Genomic DNA, 15,125 nt, shown 5'->3' on the forward strand with positions numbered 1-15,125 from the left:
AACCTACTTCGTAAGATTGGGGAGCAGAAAGTGTTTTGTAATGGAGGAAGGTAGAAGACTCCTGCCTGCAGTTGCTTGCCTGGTCAGAAGACTAGATGAAATAGGAACTGGGAAATAGCATTGGTTAGGAAGAAAATGTGTTTCCAGAAGTAGAGAGATGCAAACTGTGCCCCACTTACTGTTCCTAGGAGGACCACAAGGTTAAATGCTGCTGGTAAAATTCCTCATACCTAAAGGCGAAATGGCACAGCATAGCTTATCTGCAGCTAGTAAGTTTTCTTAGTCCCCAAAACAGGGCAGCAAACCATGTACTGAGAACTGCACCTGGGTGTGCCCACTCCTGAACTGTGCTCAGGAGAGATGCGAGATGGCACCATCTAAAACACCTCAGGGACCTTGCTAACACTGCAACTCTATGGATGACACTGTTCAATTAACCAGAAATGCTCTTGGGTTATTTAACAATAAGCTGTTTGGTAGTGTGTATGTAGTCTTATACTCCCTGGATACAATTGTTTTAAGTTACGAGAATTTATTTTTTTTTTTTTTTTTTTAGTGCTTGTTTTTACAATAAGACAATGTAATCAGATAAAGGTTTGCTGGGAAAACCAAATTAAATCACTTCAGTGAAAACAGTCCATCAAGGTATCAAGGCACCATCAGCATTATATTAAAGCTATGAAAATAGCCATCTACCCTAGATAAAATGTCCATGTATTAAGTTGTCTCAAAGGAAAAATGTCCACATCTTTCTGGTTTTAATAATAGACAATACTTTTTCAAATCACTGTGCTGTGAACAACTGATAAATGTTGGCTTCTTTTGTACTGGTATGCACACGAAATAATTTTGTTATGTTAAATGCGTAAGTTATTTGCTGCATTTTTCATATTTCTTTTGCTAGATACTATAGGTAAGAGTGCAATGCAAATAGATTTCTTTTTTTCCTAACAAGATTATACAAGAGATAATGGATTTCTCACTCTGAGTTATATTTTCTACCTCATCTTGCATATATATTGCAGCTAGCTCATCTGTATATATTATTTATTGAAAATATATTTTAAAAAACAAAAAAAAAACCAAACAAAAAACCAGAGAATAAATTCCAGAGAACAGATTCAGTTTACTGCTAAGATTTTAGTGAGTTTTTCAGTATGACATTAGGCAAAGAAAAGAGGTTTGGGGGGGGGGGGTTGTTTGTTTCTTCCCTCTACCCACTTTATTTACTACAGCCCTCTGTAACTTTCAAGAACATGTAGTAACCTGTAAGAACCTCCAGGGAAAGCTTTTGCAAGACTTTAGCCTATAATACCATTTTATTAGGTAGTGGTATATTTGATTCCATAAAAATGCTGTATGTGAGGGTTTTTTAATGTGTGAGTTCCATAAAATACTGGACACTTACTTGTATTTCATAACTCTGAAGTAACAAATCGGGCATTTATATATTTAAAATTATAACAGGATTCTGAGGTGTTTCTAATAGACATTATAGTTCAAATTTTGCTTTTTAAAACATTAGCTAAAGTGCTTATCTCAATAATGAAATATATTTATCTCATTCCACAGAAGTTGAAGGAACAATTGTAACATTCCTTCTGTAAGGAATTATGTACAGATTATATTTAGCTGGAACCAATAAAATGAACTAAACATATAGTTATCTTTCCCCCTTGAATGATGGCAATATGAATCAACTATTTGATTCTGTCTATTCATGTGACTATATTTAACATCATTCCTCTTTTTCTATTTATCGTATATTCTGGGCATCATGCAGCTTATTTTGTTTGGTTGCTTTTTGTTTTAAGAAAGCTTCAGTTTGTGTGATGCAGTACAACTATTCCATCTGACTGCTTAGTCCATGTAGAAGAGAAAGATTTAAACCAGACATTCAGGGGAGAGAAAAAAACTAAACTCACAAATTGAAATTTACTCTCAACCCCATCAACTCTGGCAACCAGAGAAACATGAAGAACAATTATTGGAAAAAATTTGCAGAATTTCCCCAAACCTTTGGGTCTAATGTGTCTTGCTCTATATGGGCTAGATATCACCTCTGTGTGTGTAGGTGGGACAGAAGACCTGCTCTTTAACACCTTTGTAGAAGGGAGAGTATGAGGAAAGTAAACCCAAGTAATTCAGTAGAACTTGATGGAGACTTAAGGACAGCATAGCTATAGGTGTGCTAACAGAATTCATAGTCATGGCAAAGAACATGCTTCAAAAGAAAAGCAAGAAGCTGCTGGGTGGCAAATAGACTTCAAAAACCTCATCGGCTATTCAATGAATATTTAAGAGTTGCCAAATGAATATTCATTAGTACATTTTTGAGTCTTCAGAGCAAAAGGCAAGCATATCTCATACAGAGGGTGAGAAAAACATTTCTGCAATTTCCTCCTTTTCCTCCTCTCAGTGTTCCCAACATAACTGGGCAGCGTCTTGGCTCGCTTGTTCTCATTCATATCCTGATCTATGGCAAGCATTGTAAAGATGACAGAACAAACCACCCAGTTTTTCAGAACTGAGACGCAGAGATGAGGCAAAGAACCACTCCTGTAGTATTACAGCCTAATTCTGTCTGCCCAGCGTCCTCACATAAATACTGATGCTCCCCCTGAGGCAGCCTTAGCACTAAATGAAAGGTGTCTTAGTACTGCCTTTCAGCTGTGTTACAGACTTGTAGATGGTCTATATGTTTAATGGATGGATGCGAGGCTCTAGGACATTGGTGACATTAGCTGAAAGCTGAAAACCTAAAACCAAAAATAACAGTCATTTTTTAAGATGACTGTTGGGTTAAAAAAAACTTTTTTTCCTAAGCTTTGAACCTAACTGATTCCTTTGATGCCAAGGGATGGACAAAATTTAAATGTTTCAATTGTAATAGGATCAGATGGATAGTAATCTACTGCATATATTGCACAAGTGCAGCAATATTTACAGACACAACCAAATCCATGGTCTAGTTGTAAGGAATACTTATGAAATGTAGCAGTCAAAGAAATTATGTAGTTTATTTAGATAGTTGTGATTTGTTAACTCTGCAGGCTTTTCTCTGAAGCTCAAGATAAGATTCTCTGGAAGACCTTACAACGTAATGTCACCTGTACAGTATTTACAGCTCAAGTATTGGAGTCCTGTTTCTTACACATTTTAGATTTATTCTATAGTCATTTTGAATTCTTGATCGTTATCCTTACCCCAAGTTTTTGTTAGCATGGTTGGAAAAGAAACAAATCACTTAAACCTGTAATTGCAAACAACTTTTTGTGCCCTAAGAATCACAGCCTGAGGATCTGATATCATATAGCATTTGAGTTTCTTCCCTCCTTGATCCCTTTTTGTGGCTTATGTTCACATAAAAATTCAAATCTGATTGCCAGAGGAAATTAAGCTCAAAGCAAAGGATTGATTCTCTACAGGAAACACTTGATAACAAATTTAGACAGTCGGATTCTACTTTAAAAGAGACTGATGGGAAAGTTTAAGTCCTAGAAATCAGCACTAATGTTCAGGATACGATGATTATAATACATTCTAAGTAGCTACTCTGAAACTGAGACTTCCTTGGTGGCTCAAGTAATGCACAGGAACTTTTCCAAAATAAACTGTTTCATACATGCTGAAACCTGGTGAACAAATTCAACAGAACAATTTGGTTTGGGCTCCAGAGGCTGGGCTAGCTCATTTAATCTTCCTGAAAACTGCAGTCTTGGTCCAGCCCAAAAGTTCGTGTTGATCAGAGATTGTATTTCTAAATGCAACATGGATGAAAAAAGTTAGGACCAGAGAGTGGAAAGGGGGGAAGAGTTTGCACTCTACTAAGGCAAGAAAGGCGTAAACTTTTCATGTTATTTTATATGAAAGCATAGCCATTCTTATTGAAAAGTGGTTTGCTTACAACTACCTTAATGTCAGTGGTAGATACAGTACAGTACCTGTGACGTGTTAGTTATGCATTTCTGGAGGTTGACTAAATGCCTATAGGGCCTTTGATTCCACTATGAGGCAATATTCCAGGCAAAAATCTGTTTTATAAGGAGACCGTATGCCCTACAGCCTTCATCTCTTTGGCTGTAGTATGAGAAAATGAGTGATAGAAGAGCTGGATCATGATGAAGAGTCCTGTTCATTCTGTACTTGTGTCATGGAAATATTGCTACTCAAAGGAATGACAGCAGAATTAGTGACAGGATTGTTTGAGCCTGAGCCCACTGCTTTCAGAGAAATTAAGTATAGTGGGTGGCTACCTTTAGACAAGCAAAACAAACTAGGAACGCTGCTGTTAAAAATGAGAAAAGTCACTTTCACAGAGTACTTTCCTGTGTGGTTGAAATAGTATTGTGTGGGCAGCAGCAAAGGAATTTCTGAGGCATTTGTGCTCTTCGTTTTTACTGTTTCATTTCTAGGAGACAAAGAAAGAATAATATGTGATAAGTACTGTATTTCTTGTTGCTTTTCCTACACACAAAAGTCTTATGAAACTTGTTTCACATTATCTCCAAAGGCCAGATGTCATTATAACCTTGTCTAGTTAATAACCCATCATGCCAGTTATTTGAATATTGATGATATCCATCTCATCTTTTTAGATTTTAATACAAATTATTAACTGAAAAGTAACAACTGGGTTTGGGTTTTTTCTGTAATGCAGACAACAGATATGCACCATTGTACAAAAACAACCTTGCTGGTATAAATCACTGAAAATCACATGTAAGTGATGGCTCCCTCAGAAATTGATAGTAAGATCTTTGCAATTATTAATAATCTTGGTTATATCACATTAGACTGCTGATTAAAAGTTAATGGTAGCTACAGCTGTCCTGTTATTAATTTTTTGAGCAATATCTCTGTTGTTCTTCCAGTGAATTCTGGAAAAATTACAAATGGAAATGTTGTTCCTTGGCAAGGGGAATAAATATGTAAATAAAAGATTGGTTTTTTCTTTCTTTGTGTGTCTGTTCATTTTTTTTTAAGAATTTGGATAAAAGTGGGATCTGGGTATGATGAGAATAGGAGATGTTGCTATTTTGTAGCACTTAAATTTCTCATAAAAAATAATTTACAATGAGTTTTTAGATACATTTCCATATGCATAAAACTTGGCTTTAAGTGATTCAGTCAGGGCTAAGACACTAGGTCTTGTAAAGAATTATGCGTAGCATGTACATTTTCCATCCTATAATCCTGCTAAACTCAAAATACTTTCCGTATCTGAGACTATCTGTTCAAATATTTGATATACAACAAATTGGGTTTGATATTCTCGACTGAATAAAAGGTATGGTGAATATATTTGATTCTGAGACAAAGAAGTGGAACTGTATTTTTTTAAAAAAGTTTTTCTTACATGAACTTATTTAAAGTTGGCCAAGAATAAAAAGGAGATATTGCAAAGATATATTGACACTTCTTTCTCTGAAATATGTGTCTCTTAGTCAGTTGGGCACATTAAGATTGTAACAGTTACAACTGAATAGAAAAAGTTTGGAAAACTGCAGGAGAGTAAAATTTCTGATGAAAACAGGTGCTTGTCTCAAAAATGTAATAATAATTTGAAAACTTAACTCCCTCCCTCCCCCATCCTTCACACAGGTCAAAGTAGATATATTCACTGCGACCAGGCATCCTCCGACAGCCTCAGTGAGGAGTTGGCAATGGATACTCATCTTCAAGAGCTTTTATCATAAATAACAGTCCTTAGCCAAAGGCATTTTGAGAAGGGCAGTGGGGTTTAGTCAGAAAGCAGATATCTAGATTTCTTCTGGATTTTTATGCTGCTTTTGTTTCTTGCTAAAATTAAACATACATGTATTTTTCAGACATTGAAATTCACTGTATCAGCATTTTATTGTCATTCTTCACATCAAAAGATGTTTCAACTTACTTTTGAGGTCAGTTTAATTATCAGCAGTATATTAACAAGGATTACTGTATGCTATTCGATCTGTCCTGGGATATCAGTTTTTCTCCTTGCATCCCATAAAGGCGTTTCTTTCAAAGTTCACTCTTCTGAGAGCATCCATGAACTGCCATGCTGCCCTTCTACTGTACATTCTACAGCAGACATTTTGTGGATTTGAAAGTGTAAGGGCTGGGGTTGTGTGTAGAAATGGATATGAACTATGTTGGTTTTGGCGGTGTTCTTTTATTTTCATTCTTGCTGATTATCCTGATTCCATTCTGAATATATAGGTCTGAAAGCAGGTGCTGAGTTTTTCACAGGATCTTCTCTTTCAAATAGAAATATTACTCAAAGAAATTTTTTTTATGGCAAAGAAATGTTGCCTGAGTGTAGTGATTATGCTTTTGAAAGATTCATATTAGTACTGGTATGTGAGTGGTTAAAGTGACCAACATCTTTAATCTTTGCTTCACAGTATTCCTAAAATCTGTGCTATGGACTATCAAATCCACTGTCACTTAATAACCTTGATTATTGTCCTGCTTCATGTTAACAGAGAATTAGCAATGACTCACACGTATTATTTTACTTTTTGTAGCAATCGATTTATATATTTCTATATAACACTGAAACAGTGCTTAAGGAGTTAGATCCTGCAGCTTGAATACTGGTCTAGTACTATGCACAAATCCTTTCCCTCAAAATAAGTTAACAGTCTGTCCATAATCACTGAGGCAGGACATGAGAGCTGTATTTATCAGTTGTTTACCTAGGAGATGATCCAGCTAGCAATGCCCAAGGCACAGTTGCATTCCCCAGCTTAGGGAAGTCAGGAGCCCTTTGGAAGAGTGTTTACATTGTTGATATCATGATCAAACATTGAGTTTATCCCAGGAAATCTACAGAGAGAATGCTTGATTTTGATCGGAACCTCTAGTAGGAAAGAAATATTCTTGAATGGAGATAATCTTAAAAGAAAGTAGTACCAATGACAAGACCAGAGCCGAAGGGTAGTTTCTCAGCTACAAAAGTTGTGATAACAGTTCCAGATGAACTCCAAGCATAAAATAAACAGAAGACTTTGCTTGTCTGAAATTTAGGTAGCTATAGGAATACTTTTGTTTTATGTGGGTTTTGATTCTGTACTCAATTGTATTGCAAAAATTTGAATTACAGTTAACAATTTTCTTCCTTTGATCTTAACAGCTGTTTAGGTCTCAGAGTCATTGCTTAGCAAAACCAAACCATGCAGAGTAGCATTCACCTAATAGTTGGTACCAGGTGATGCTCACAATGCTCAATGTCTGATCTGAGGTTCTTGGTAGTATTTGCTGAGTTGCATAGGGGACTTGGGAAGTTGGTAGTGCACACCACTATTTTGAGGAAGATATCTTCCAGTAATCAGCTAGTCAAAATACTGTTGTCTTGCAGAAAGTGGAGAGCAGTCTTACATATACAATGCATTTGTGAGTCTATCATAAAATCATTTAAGATTTTATTGCTGTAATGTCTAAGAATTATTCTTTGCCTGTACAGAATTTCTCATATTAGTTAGCCAGTGTAATTTAAACAGCTTTTCTGACACTTTTTCCATATTTAAATTTAAAAGCAGTTCTGCTCCCACGTGTGAACTGTGATGTTTTACAGGTTACTTTTTTTTCCACCACAGAGGTATCCCTATGGCCTGGAAAGCCACTGCCTGCAATTTTTCTGGAATATGGGGACCTCAAAGTGTCTCTGCTCAGAGTTGAACACAGTCTTTCCCATAACATCCCAGAAGAAATATTTGGTTCCACAGATGTTCTGAAGTGGGTTTCTTTCAATCTGTCCTCAGACCCATAGAATATTTACTTAATGAAGCATTATCACAGGAGTGTGCCACAATGGCATTAAAGTTTCCTCTCATTCAGGGGAATAATTATGGTGATACAGATGAAAGGAGATTTAAGAGCGCTGATAATTTGAAAAATGAGAACTACTCATTTAATGGCTATAACATATTAATAAATGGCTTTGCCTGTCAGTCCTAAATAAATGCATGTGGGTAATTCAGGGGAAAAATACCATAAGGCCCCCACCTTGTTCTGTAGCTTATTAAGAGAAGGGAATAAGGAATGCAAAGGATGAGCTTCCTTAGGATTTTTAACCAACTTACACAGCAGTGAGTGAGAAGCAGAGGTAGGAACCTGTATTTTCCTTTGTATATGTCGTATATCAGCTGAGGTGCAGGCTATCGTGGTACTTATTAGCAAAGAGAAATGTTTTTTTCTGACAGTGCAGTAAACTGGAGTGGGGAACATGTATCAAAAGGGTTAAATTTCTTCTGTGCATTATTCTGTTTCAGAACCTGGCTTCCCACTGATGGTTTATGTGTGACTGGTCTTTTACTTATGTTGGTTACTTGACCATATAGAAGACAGTTCACTTATCATCAGCAGTTAGGGGTATGCAAACCCCTGTTTTGTTCGAAAAAATAGAATTTAGGGAGACATATTTTTGGTAAAATATCAAAGAATATTTTTTTGATAGATTTGACCATTTTCTTCTTGAGTTTTGTAAAAAGTAGCTAACACTGACTATGCATCTTTGAACCTTTTCTTCCCCCTTGTACTTTTTATGATGTTGTGTGACACAAAAGCGACAACAGGAGCGAAGAATGTGACAAAGTATGTAAGAGCAATGTCTGCTCCCTTCTCTGAATAGCAATCTATCAGATACACTGCCAAAAGCAAGACATTTGTAGTGTTAAATAGAATGTTCACAATTTCATGGGACCTATGCCTTTAGGCAAGAAAATGATCTAAAGGTATTCACTGTAGTAGAAGGTGACCATGAAACTGCTCACTTTCAGAACTCCGAGAAGCACTAAATTTTGTCTTGGCTTTCACAGTAATTTCTTTATATCCATGCTCATTGCTGAAAAGAAATACTTAACAACAAAAAAAGCATTCATCAGAAATTATTGAACCAAATGAGAATACAAATGCAGAAAGGAGGAATAGTGTGATTTCTTCTAACTTAAAATATTTTAGAAGTGATCGGACAGTGATGTTGTCTGAATGACTTTCTTTCCCGTCCCTTTTATGTTTTTCTGTAAGGGTTTTTTTATTATAAGGTTAAAATTCTGAAAATATTGTCTCATATCCAATAGCATAAGTTAAGTTTAGAGAAACATTTTGACATCAACATTAAGAAGTAACAACTGCTTGTGTGAGTGTGACAGTCTGTGGCAAAATTAGAGGATTAGTCCTAGATTGACTGGCTCCAAGATCTCTACATCCGTGTGGACATTAACTTTGGAACAGAAATTATTTAGATTGAACAATCCAGCAAATTTCCCTCCTTAGGCTCTCATACACTGGGTGAAAGACTAAATAAAAGACTAGCTACATTTACATGCCTGATGACATGCAAGGCTGGAGAGTGAGAAGTGGCTAGACACTTCCCCCTTATATTTTACTCTCTGCAATTTTATTTCTGGAATCAGATGAGAAGCAACTTGTGCTGATAGGTTATCTTTCTTCATAACTTCATACATATATCCTCTGGCATAAAAAGGTTGTGCTTGCATCGCAAGAAGTATGTTAAGTCTCTGGGAAATCTAGTAGATGTAACCAATAAATATTTGTGAATTGTTTATTTATGCAATGTGTAAAACTAGGCCACATAAATTTTTATTTGCAACTGGAAACTTAATTAAGTTAATGGTTTTTAAAAGCCTTCAAACAATTTTAATGTGCATTACTATGATAAAAATAAAAACAAAAAAGTTTGGAAATGCAGTCCACACTACACCAGAACTGTCAGCACTCAGCATAGTAAGTTATTCAGATTCCAATCTCTCCTTGTATTTCTGAACTCCCATCACAGCACTGATGTCAACATAGACTGTTGTGTTGATTTTATAGAATTGTGCATTGTGTGGGTTGATACTTTTTGTTTTTGCAAGCGTGAACATTTTATAAGTGGGTTAGTTTTACTGTACAGCTAGTCTCAACACATTTGTTATAAATTACTTTTTTTATTCTTTAATCTTGAAGATTTCTTCTGAACAAAGACAACATAATCTTGAGGGATTTACTTTTTTTTTTCTATAATTTTAACAAGCCTTCTGTTCTATTTGCATTTAATATTAAGATTTGGTATTTCTTTAATTACAGTTTATTCAAGCAATGAGTCTTTCAGTGAATAGTTTTGGAGAATGGCAATATTTCCTTTTGTTATTTCAAATAGTATTTTCACATTCCATAATTCTCTACATTCAGCAACACCAAAGCACATCATAAATATAATTAGTAGAGATTTTCTTAAAGCAGTTTTTGGGCTGATAAACAGAAGTACAGAGAAGTAATTTTCCTAACGTTACAGAAAAAGTATTTTGGGAATGTAGCATGACTCTTGACTTTTTTTTTTTTTTCCTTCTTTCCTTATTTTTTTTATTTTTGCTATGAGATGTAGGCAATATTCCATTCCTTTGAGAGTATGGAGTAAGAAATGTATCCCTTTATTTCCCTTCTACCTTCATTAAACAGTTTTCATTACAAGAAACTTATAGCTCCTTAGGAAAAAAACCCTAAATCTAAAGATATTTCAAGTGTTTTAAAGCTTGTTTATTACCCTATTATTCCTTTTTTTTTTTTTTTTTTTTTTTGGTCACTTGTGACCCAGAGAAAGTTTTATTACACTGGATAAGTAATTTTATCAAAAAATATTTTTCTTCTGTATGTTTCCTTGCCTAGTTTATCTGTTCTGGAATAGTGAGTTGTCAATATTCTCTTAGTTGTATACAGAAGATGTACTGAAGCAAGGAGATACTTTCAAGACTTCTCCTGCATTGAAATAAATCCTTCTTACCATTTAATTCAAACAACAATAAAATCAAATTAAAGGGCAAAGAAAACCCAAGCTCCAAAACCCACTAGCAAATAATACAGAGATTAATGGATACATTTTTAGAGCTTGAAAATAACTTAAAGTTGCATATTATCTAAAGTTTTAATGTACTCCAGATTAACATATAGTTCCATTAACTCATTCTCGACTTCTGAAATGCTCCAACTTGATGTGATATTTAACAGCTCTGTGTGTTACTGGGTCTTGAACAAGAGAAAAAGATATGGAAAGTCTAAAGTCTTGTCTACAGATGACTTTAAAGCATATTTTCTTGCTTGGGACTACTTCCTGGTATTAATTAACAGGATAAGAAGATGATTTAGCTATTAAAGAAAAAGTTACCTCTATGTAGATATGTACAGGTGACTACTTCAAAAGTTTTTTGAAAAATTACTTGGTTTTAAAAATAGACTTGTCTTTAAACTATACTCTTACCTTTAGTTCTCTTCAACTGATAACATATACTTCACACGAGTCCTTAACTTACAGTGGAGTTTGAGTATTTTGTGTTGAATCTATTGCATATATCGATGCTTCTCTGAGAAGCAGGATTGACTAACCTAGGAGGAAGGTTTTATTAATACTTCTCATATCCCAGTTCCCAGATTTCACCTTAGAGATATTACTACATAGTTCTGTATTTGTCTTACGTAGAAATACACATATTCTAAATGATCACTACTGAGAAAAAACAGTAATTGACAGCTGTTTTGCAAAGAACTCCGTTCTGCAAGGCTCAAGGCAGAGAGAAAGTAAGAGCTTTTTCTGAACTGATTTTAGTATTGTAGTAAATCTCAGTGTAAGGCCATATAGAGGGGAAGATGATTTTTTTATTAAATAAAACTGATCTCATTCAGTCACACTTGTTCTCTTGTATTCAAATACTAACAAGCACTAAAATATGTGTCCAGACAGTCTGGCTAGGAACTTGGGATGACACTAGGAAATGCCACCTAGCAAGTGTTTTTCACAGCTTTTAGGTTGTTCTTAATACTGGGGTTTGCGTTTGGACTTTTGGTTTTAGATTTTTGCGCCCTAGAGAAGTTGACAGTAACTGTAATTTTTTTTTTTCCTTCATCCTGTCACACCTCTGTAAGTCATTAGGAAATGGTGCTGATTTATTCACTGTCTGTGTCTTTTTCTCTTACTGCAGTTTGTTTATTTATTTATAATTTTTCTTCCCAGTCTGGAAGTCTTGGGAACCATCTGTGATCTTAATATCTTGATGCCATCAACACCTGTCATTCTTTTATGCCTTCTTCTCATAATTTCTTCTGATGCTTTTATATGCTTACCTTCCAATTCACATTTCATTTATACCAGTCTTAATGTTTTCATTACAAACCTCCACAGTTTGATACTGGAAAAAAGGTCTTATTGGAACAAAGAAACTGCAAACTGTAATCTGTGGCTCCTATTGCAAATCACATGTCTTCAGACTGCTTTTATTTACATATGCATAGAGTGGTTTGGACATTTAAAACAAGTTCATAACAGAAACTTATAAAAGCACAGCATGATTGGTATGATTTTCCCTGGAAAAGAGAACAAAGCACACTGTTGTATAAAAAATATTATGCTAATGAAAGCAGTCTAAGAGGCTATATAGACCAGTGCGGACTAAAGAAACTTAATTCAATCACAATATAATACATAACTGCAAATGTGATATGTGTCCCGAGAGCTATAGCTTCCCTTTAATGTGATGGTAAAATTGTGTTGTATAGATTTCCAACATCATAAAAGCAAGGCCAGACTTTACTCATTTAGAGCTAAAGTTCTGTGTTCTAAGGATCAGAAAATGGTAACATCTTAACAACAAGAATAAAGTATAAATATTATTTCATAGTCACAACGCTTAGTATTCTGCCTTTGACTATACTTAAATGAAGTCAAGATGAACTAATTTTTTTTCTATAAATCCAGAAAATCACTGAATGTATTACACTGATATCAAATTAGTAGAGATCTTCTTTGCTGGGGAAATCACTGAACAAAATACACACCTAGACTGGTAGTTTTGCAAGGGTTTCCTCATAAACCTTTGCTAATGATCGTCCTCCTTTTCTGTTGGCAGTGGTGATTTGTCTGTTGTCTCAAATGTCAGTTAGCCTAAGATAAAGGGAGGACATGAGCAGCAGGTATGTAATCTTCCCTTTATCTCTTTTTCAATATTTCAGGAATTTTACTTTAAATGTGGAGCACACCCAACCACTGACAGTGAAACATCTGTGGCTTTGAACCTCGTTACAACAAACAGTCGCTGTATCACATGTATAACATGCACAGATATTAGGTAAGTACAACAAAAAGTGTCAGAGATCCACAGTCTCAGTTCTTCAGAGTACTTATCACTTTCAAAGAGCTTTTTTTCCTCTGCTGGTTTTCCTTTTTAAACATTCCCCCCTCCCTCCCATGGTATCATGGTGGAAAATAGGCCACATTTTCAGGTGTGTTATTTGTTTTATTGGTATGATTACAATTTATATTTTTGTACCTTAGTTGAGTTGTGGGTGAAAATCTGACTGCTTAAGTTCTAACTACAACCTCAAGTGTTCAAAACAGTGGCATAAATGTGTAGATCTTTGTTGCTAATTCATATTTAAGAGCCAAGGAATGAAAGCCTGACTTTGAGGGGGACAAACTGTTCCTGCAGAAATGAACCCTTTGGTGTTTGTTTTATAAATCAAAGTAAAATTTCTTATGATGCATCTGTTAACCAGTTCTTGTTTATTGCAGTCTTAAATACTGTAATCCATTTTACTGGATGGTATTTGAATGCATACATTGAAGAATACCATTTCTTGTAAATACATGGATTAAAAACCAATTGCCCTGGAAAGACAGCTACCATTGTTGAGAGGAATTACTTGAAACACATTTATCTACTGATTAGGAGACATTTTGAGGTGGAACCTCAAAACTAATAACAACATGTTATACACTCCAAGTATTGCTATTTTTCTGCATTTTTCAATAGAAGAAAGAATTTAACTGTCTTACAGGATAGCAGGAAGTGTGAATGAAACTATTAGGAGATATCTTTTTGGGGAAGAAAAACTGGATTTCTGGAAGTAAACTTCATGTTGAAAGTAACACACGGTGGTTGTGATTCTATCCCAGACCTAGTCTAATTATATTATGTTGTGCTTGCATGCTGATTCATTGAAAGCACCTGATTCCTTGTTGACAGTATTTGACTCAAGAAAATGAGTCTTAGATATTAAAAAATAATCATGCATTGAAGAGTATGATGTCCATCACTTCCCATATACAAAGCATTTAAAGTGTTGCTGTGTGTCTCTTTCACAGACAACCTTGCAGGCAGTACATGCTGAATTACTTAGATAGCTTGTCCCCAGTGTTTAGGTAAGCATCAGTATTAACCTCTCTGTAATTATGGATAATATGAAGTTTCCATTCCAAGCCCAGCTTTCTCCATTTTCCAAGAACAGAAGGGAAGAATATCAGCCATACACTTGCTTACTTAGGTTTGAGAATTGGTTATAATTATTTCTATCAAATTTGAAATGGATGTGTTGACATTTTCCTGGATTGATATATTCTGTACAGACCTATTCGCCCATGTTCATGAAGTTGTAATTTTTTTCCTCTGTTCTGTGTCAAAGTCCCCTTAGGAAAGAAAGAGGTAAGATTTAATTTTCTGGATATGCGTAGCTGAACTGTTCCTAGAATTAACTATTGTTGTCCTAAACTTTACTAGTATTTATTGACATGTCAAAAAAGCATATAAATTCTCATTAATATAAATCAAAGCATCAAGTAACTGTGGGAGACCAAAATTTCAGCAGACTTTTAACTTGGCACACAATCTGGGAATATTTATTTATGAATAAGCCTATTGGACTTATACCCTAAACAGGGAAGGAAGACACATCTTCCCGTTAGCCTCATGCTGTTTGGATTCTTTCTAGCTTACAGGAGCCTTTCTGAGGTGGTGTTAAATGATCTTAAAGTATTTTATTTCTAAAAGTTTGTGGGAGTTCTGACTGAGTACCCTGAGAAACAGGGTAGGATTTGGATGCCTGAGCATCTGACAAAGCACTAGCAATTCCTAGTTATCTATCCGTGATAGGGACAAGGGGTTCTTTGAAGTTACTCATACACATAGTATGTCTTTCAGTCTTCTCTTTATTTTGCATAACAGATTCAGTTGTTCATAAATAGGTTTGTCTTCTGTTACGGACCATAGAGATACTGATAATAAAAGTTCAGTTTAGTTTTCTGAATGGCTGACATTTTATTTGATCATAGCAAGATCTCTGAAGCCTGTGGCATGAGACAAGGATTAGAGGGC

General features: G+C 35.1%; 1 protein-coding gene across 1 annotated transcript in view; it reads left to right on the forward strand.

The window, feature by feature from the left end:
* PRKN (parkin RBR E3 ubiquitin protein ligase) overlaps positions 1-15,125 on the forward strand; it is a 543,490-nt gene that overhangs the window by 150,694 nt on the left and 377,671 nt on the right. The window contains exon 5 of the mRNA XM_033011713.2: positions 12,988-13,103. Within this exon, the coding sequence (XP_032867604.2) occupies positions 12,988-13,103 (116 nt within the window). The remainder of the gene's footprint in view (positions 1-12,987; positions 13,104-15,125) is intronic.

Source organism: Tyto alba, unplaced genomic scaffold (assembly GCF_018691265.1).
Source record: "Tyto alba isolate M040663 unplaced genomic scaffold, T.alba_DEE_v4.0 Super-Scaffold_22, whole genome shotgun sequence".
Taxonomy (NCBI): domain Eukaryota; kingdom Metazoa; phylum Chordata; class Aves; order Strigiformes; family Tytonidae; genus Tyto; species Tyto alba.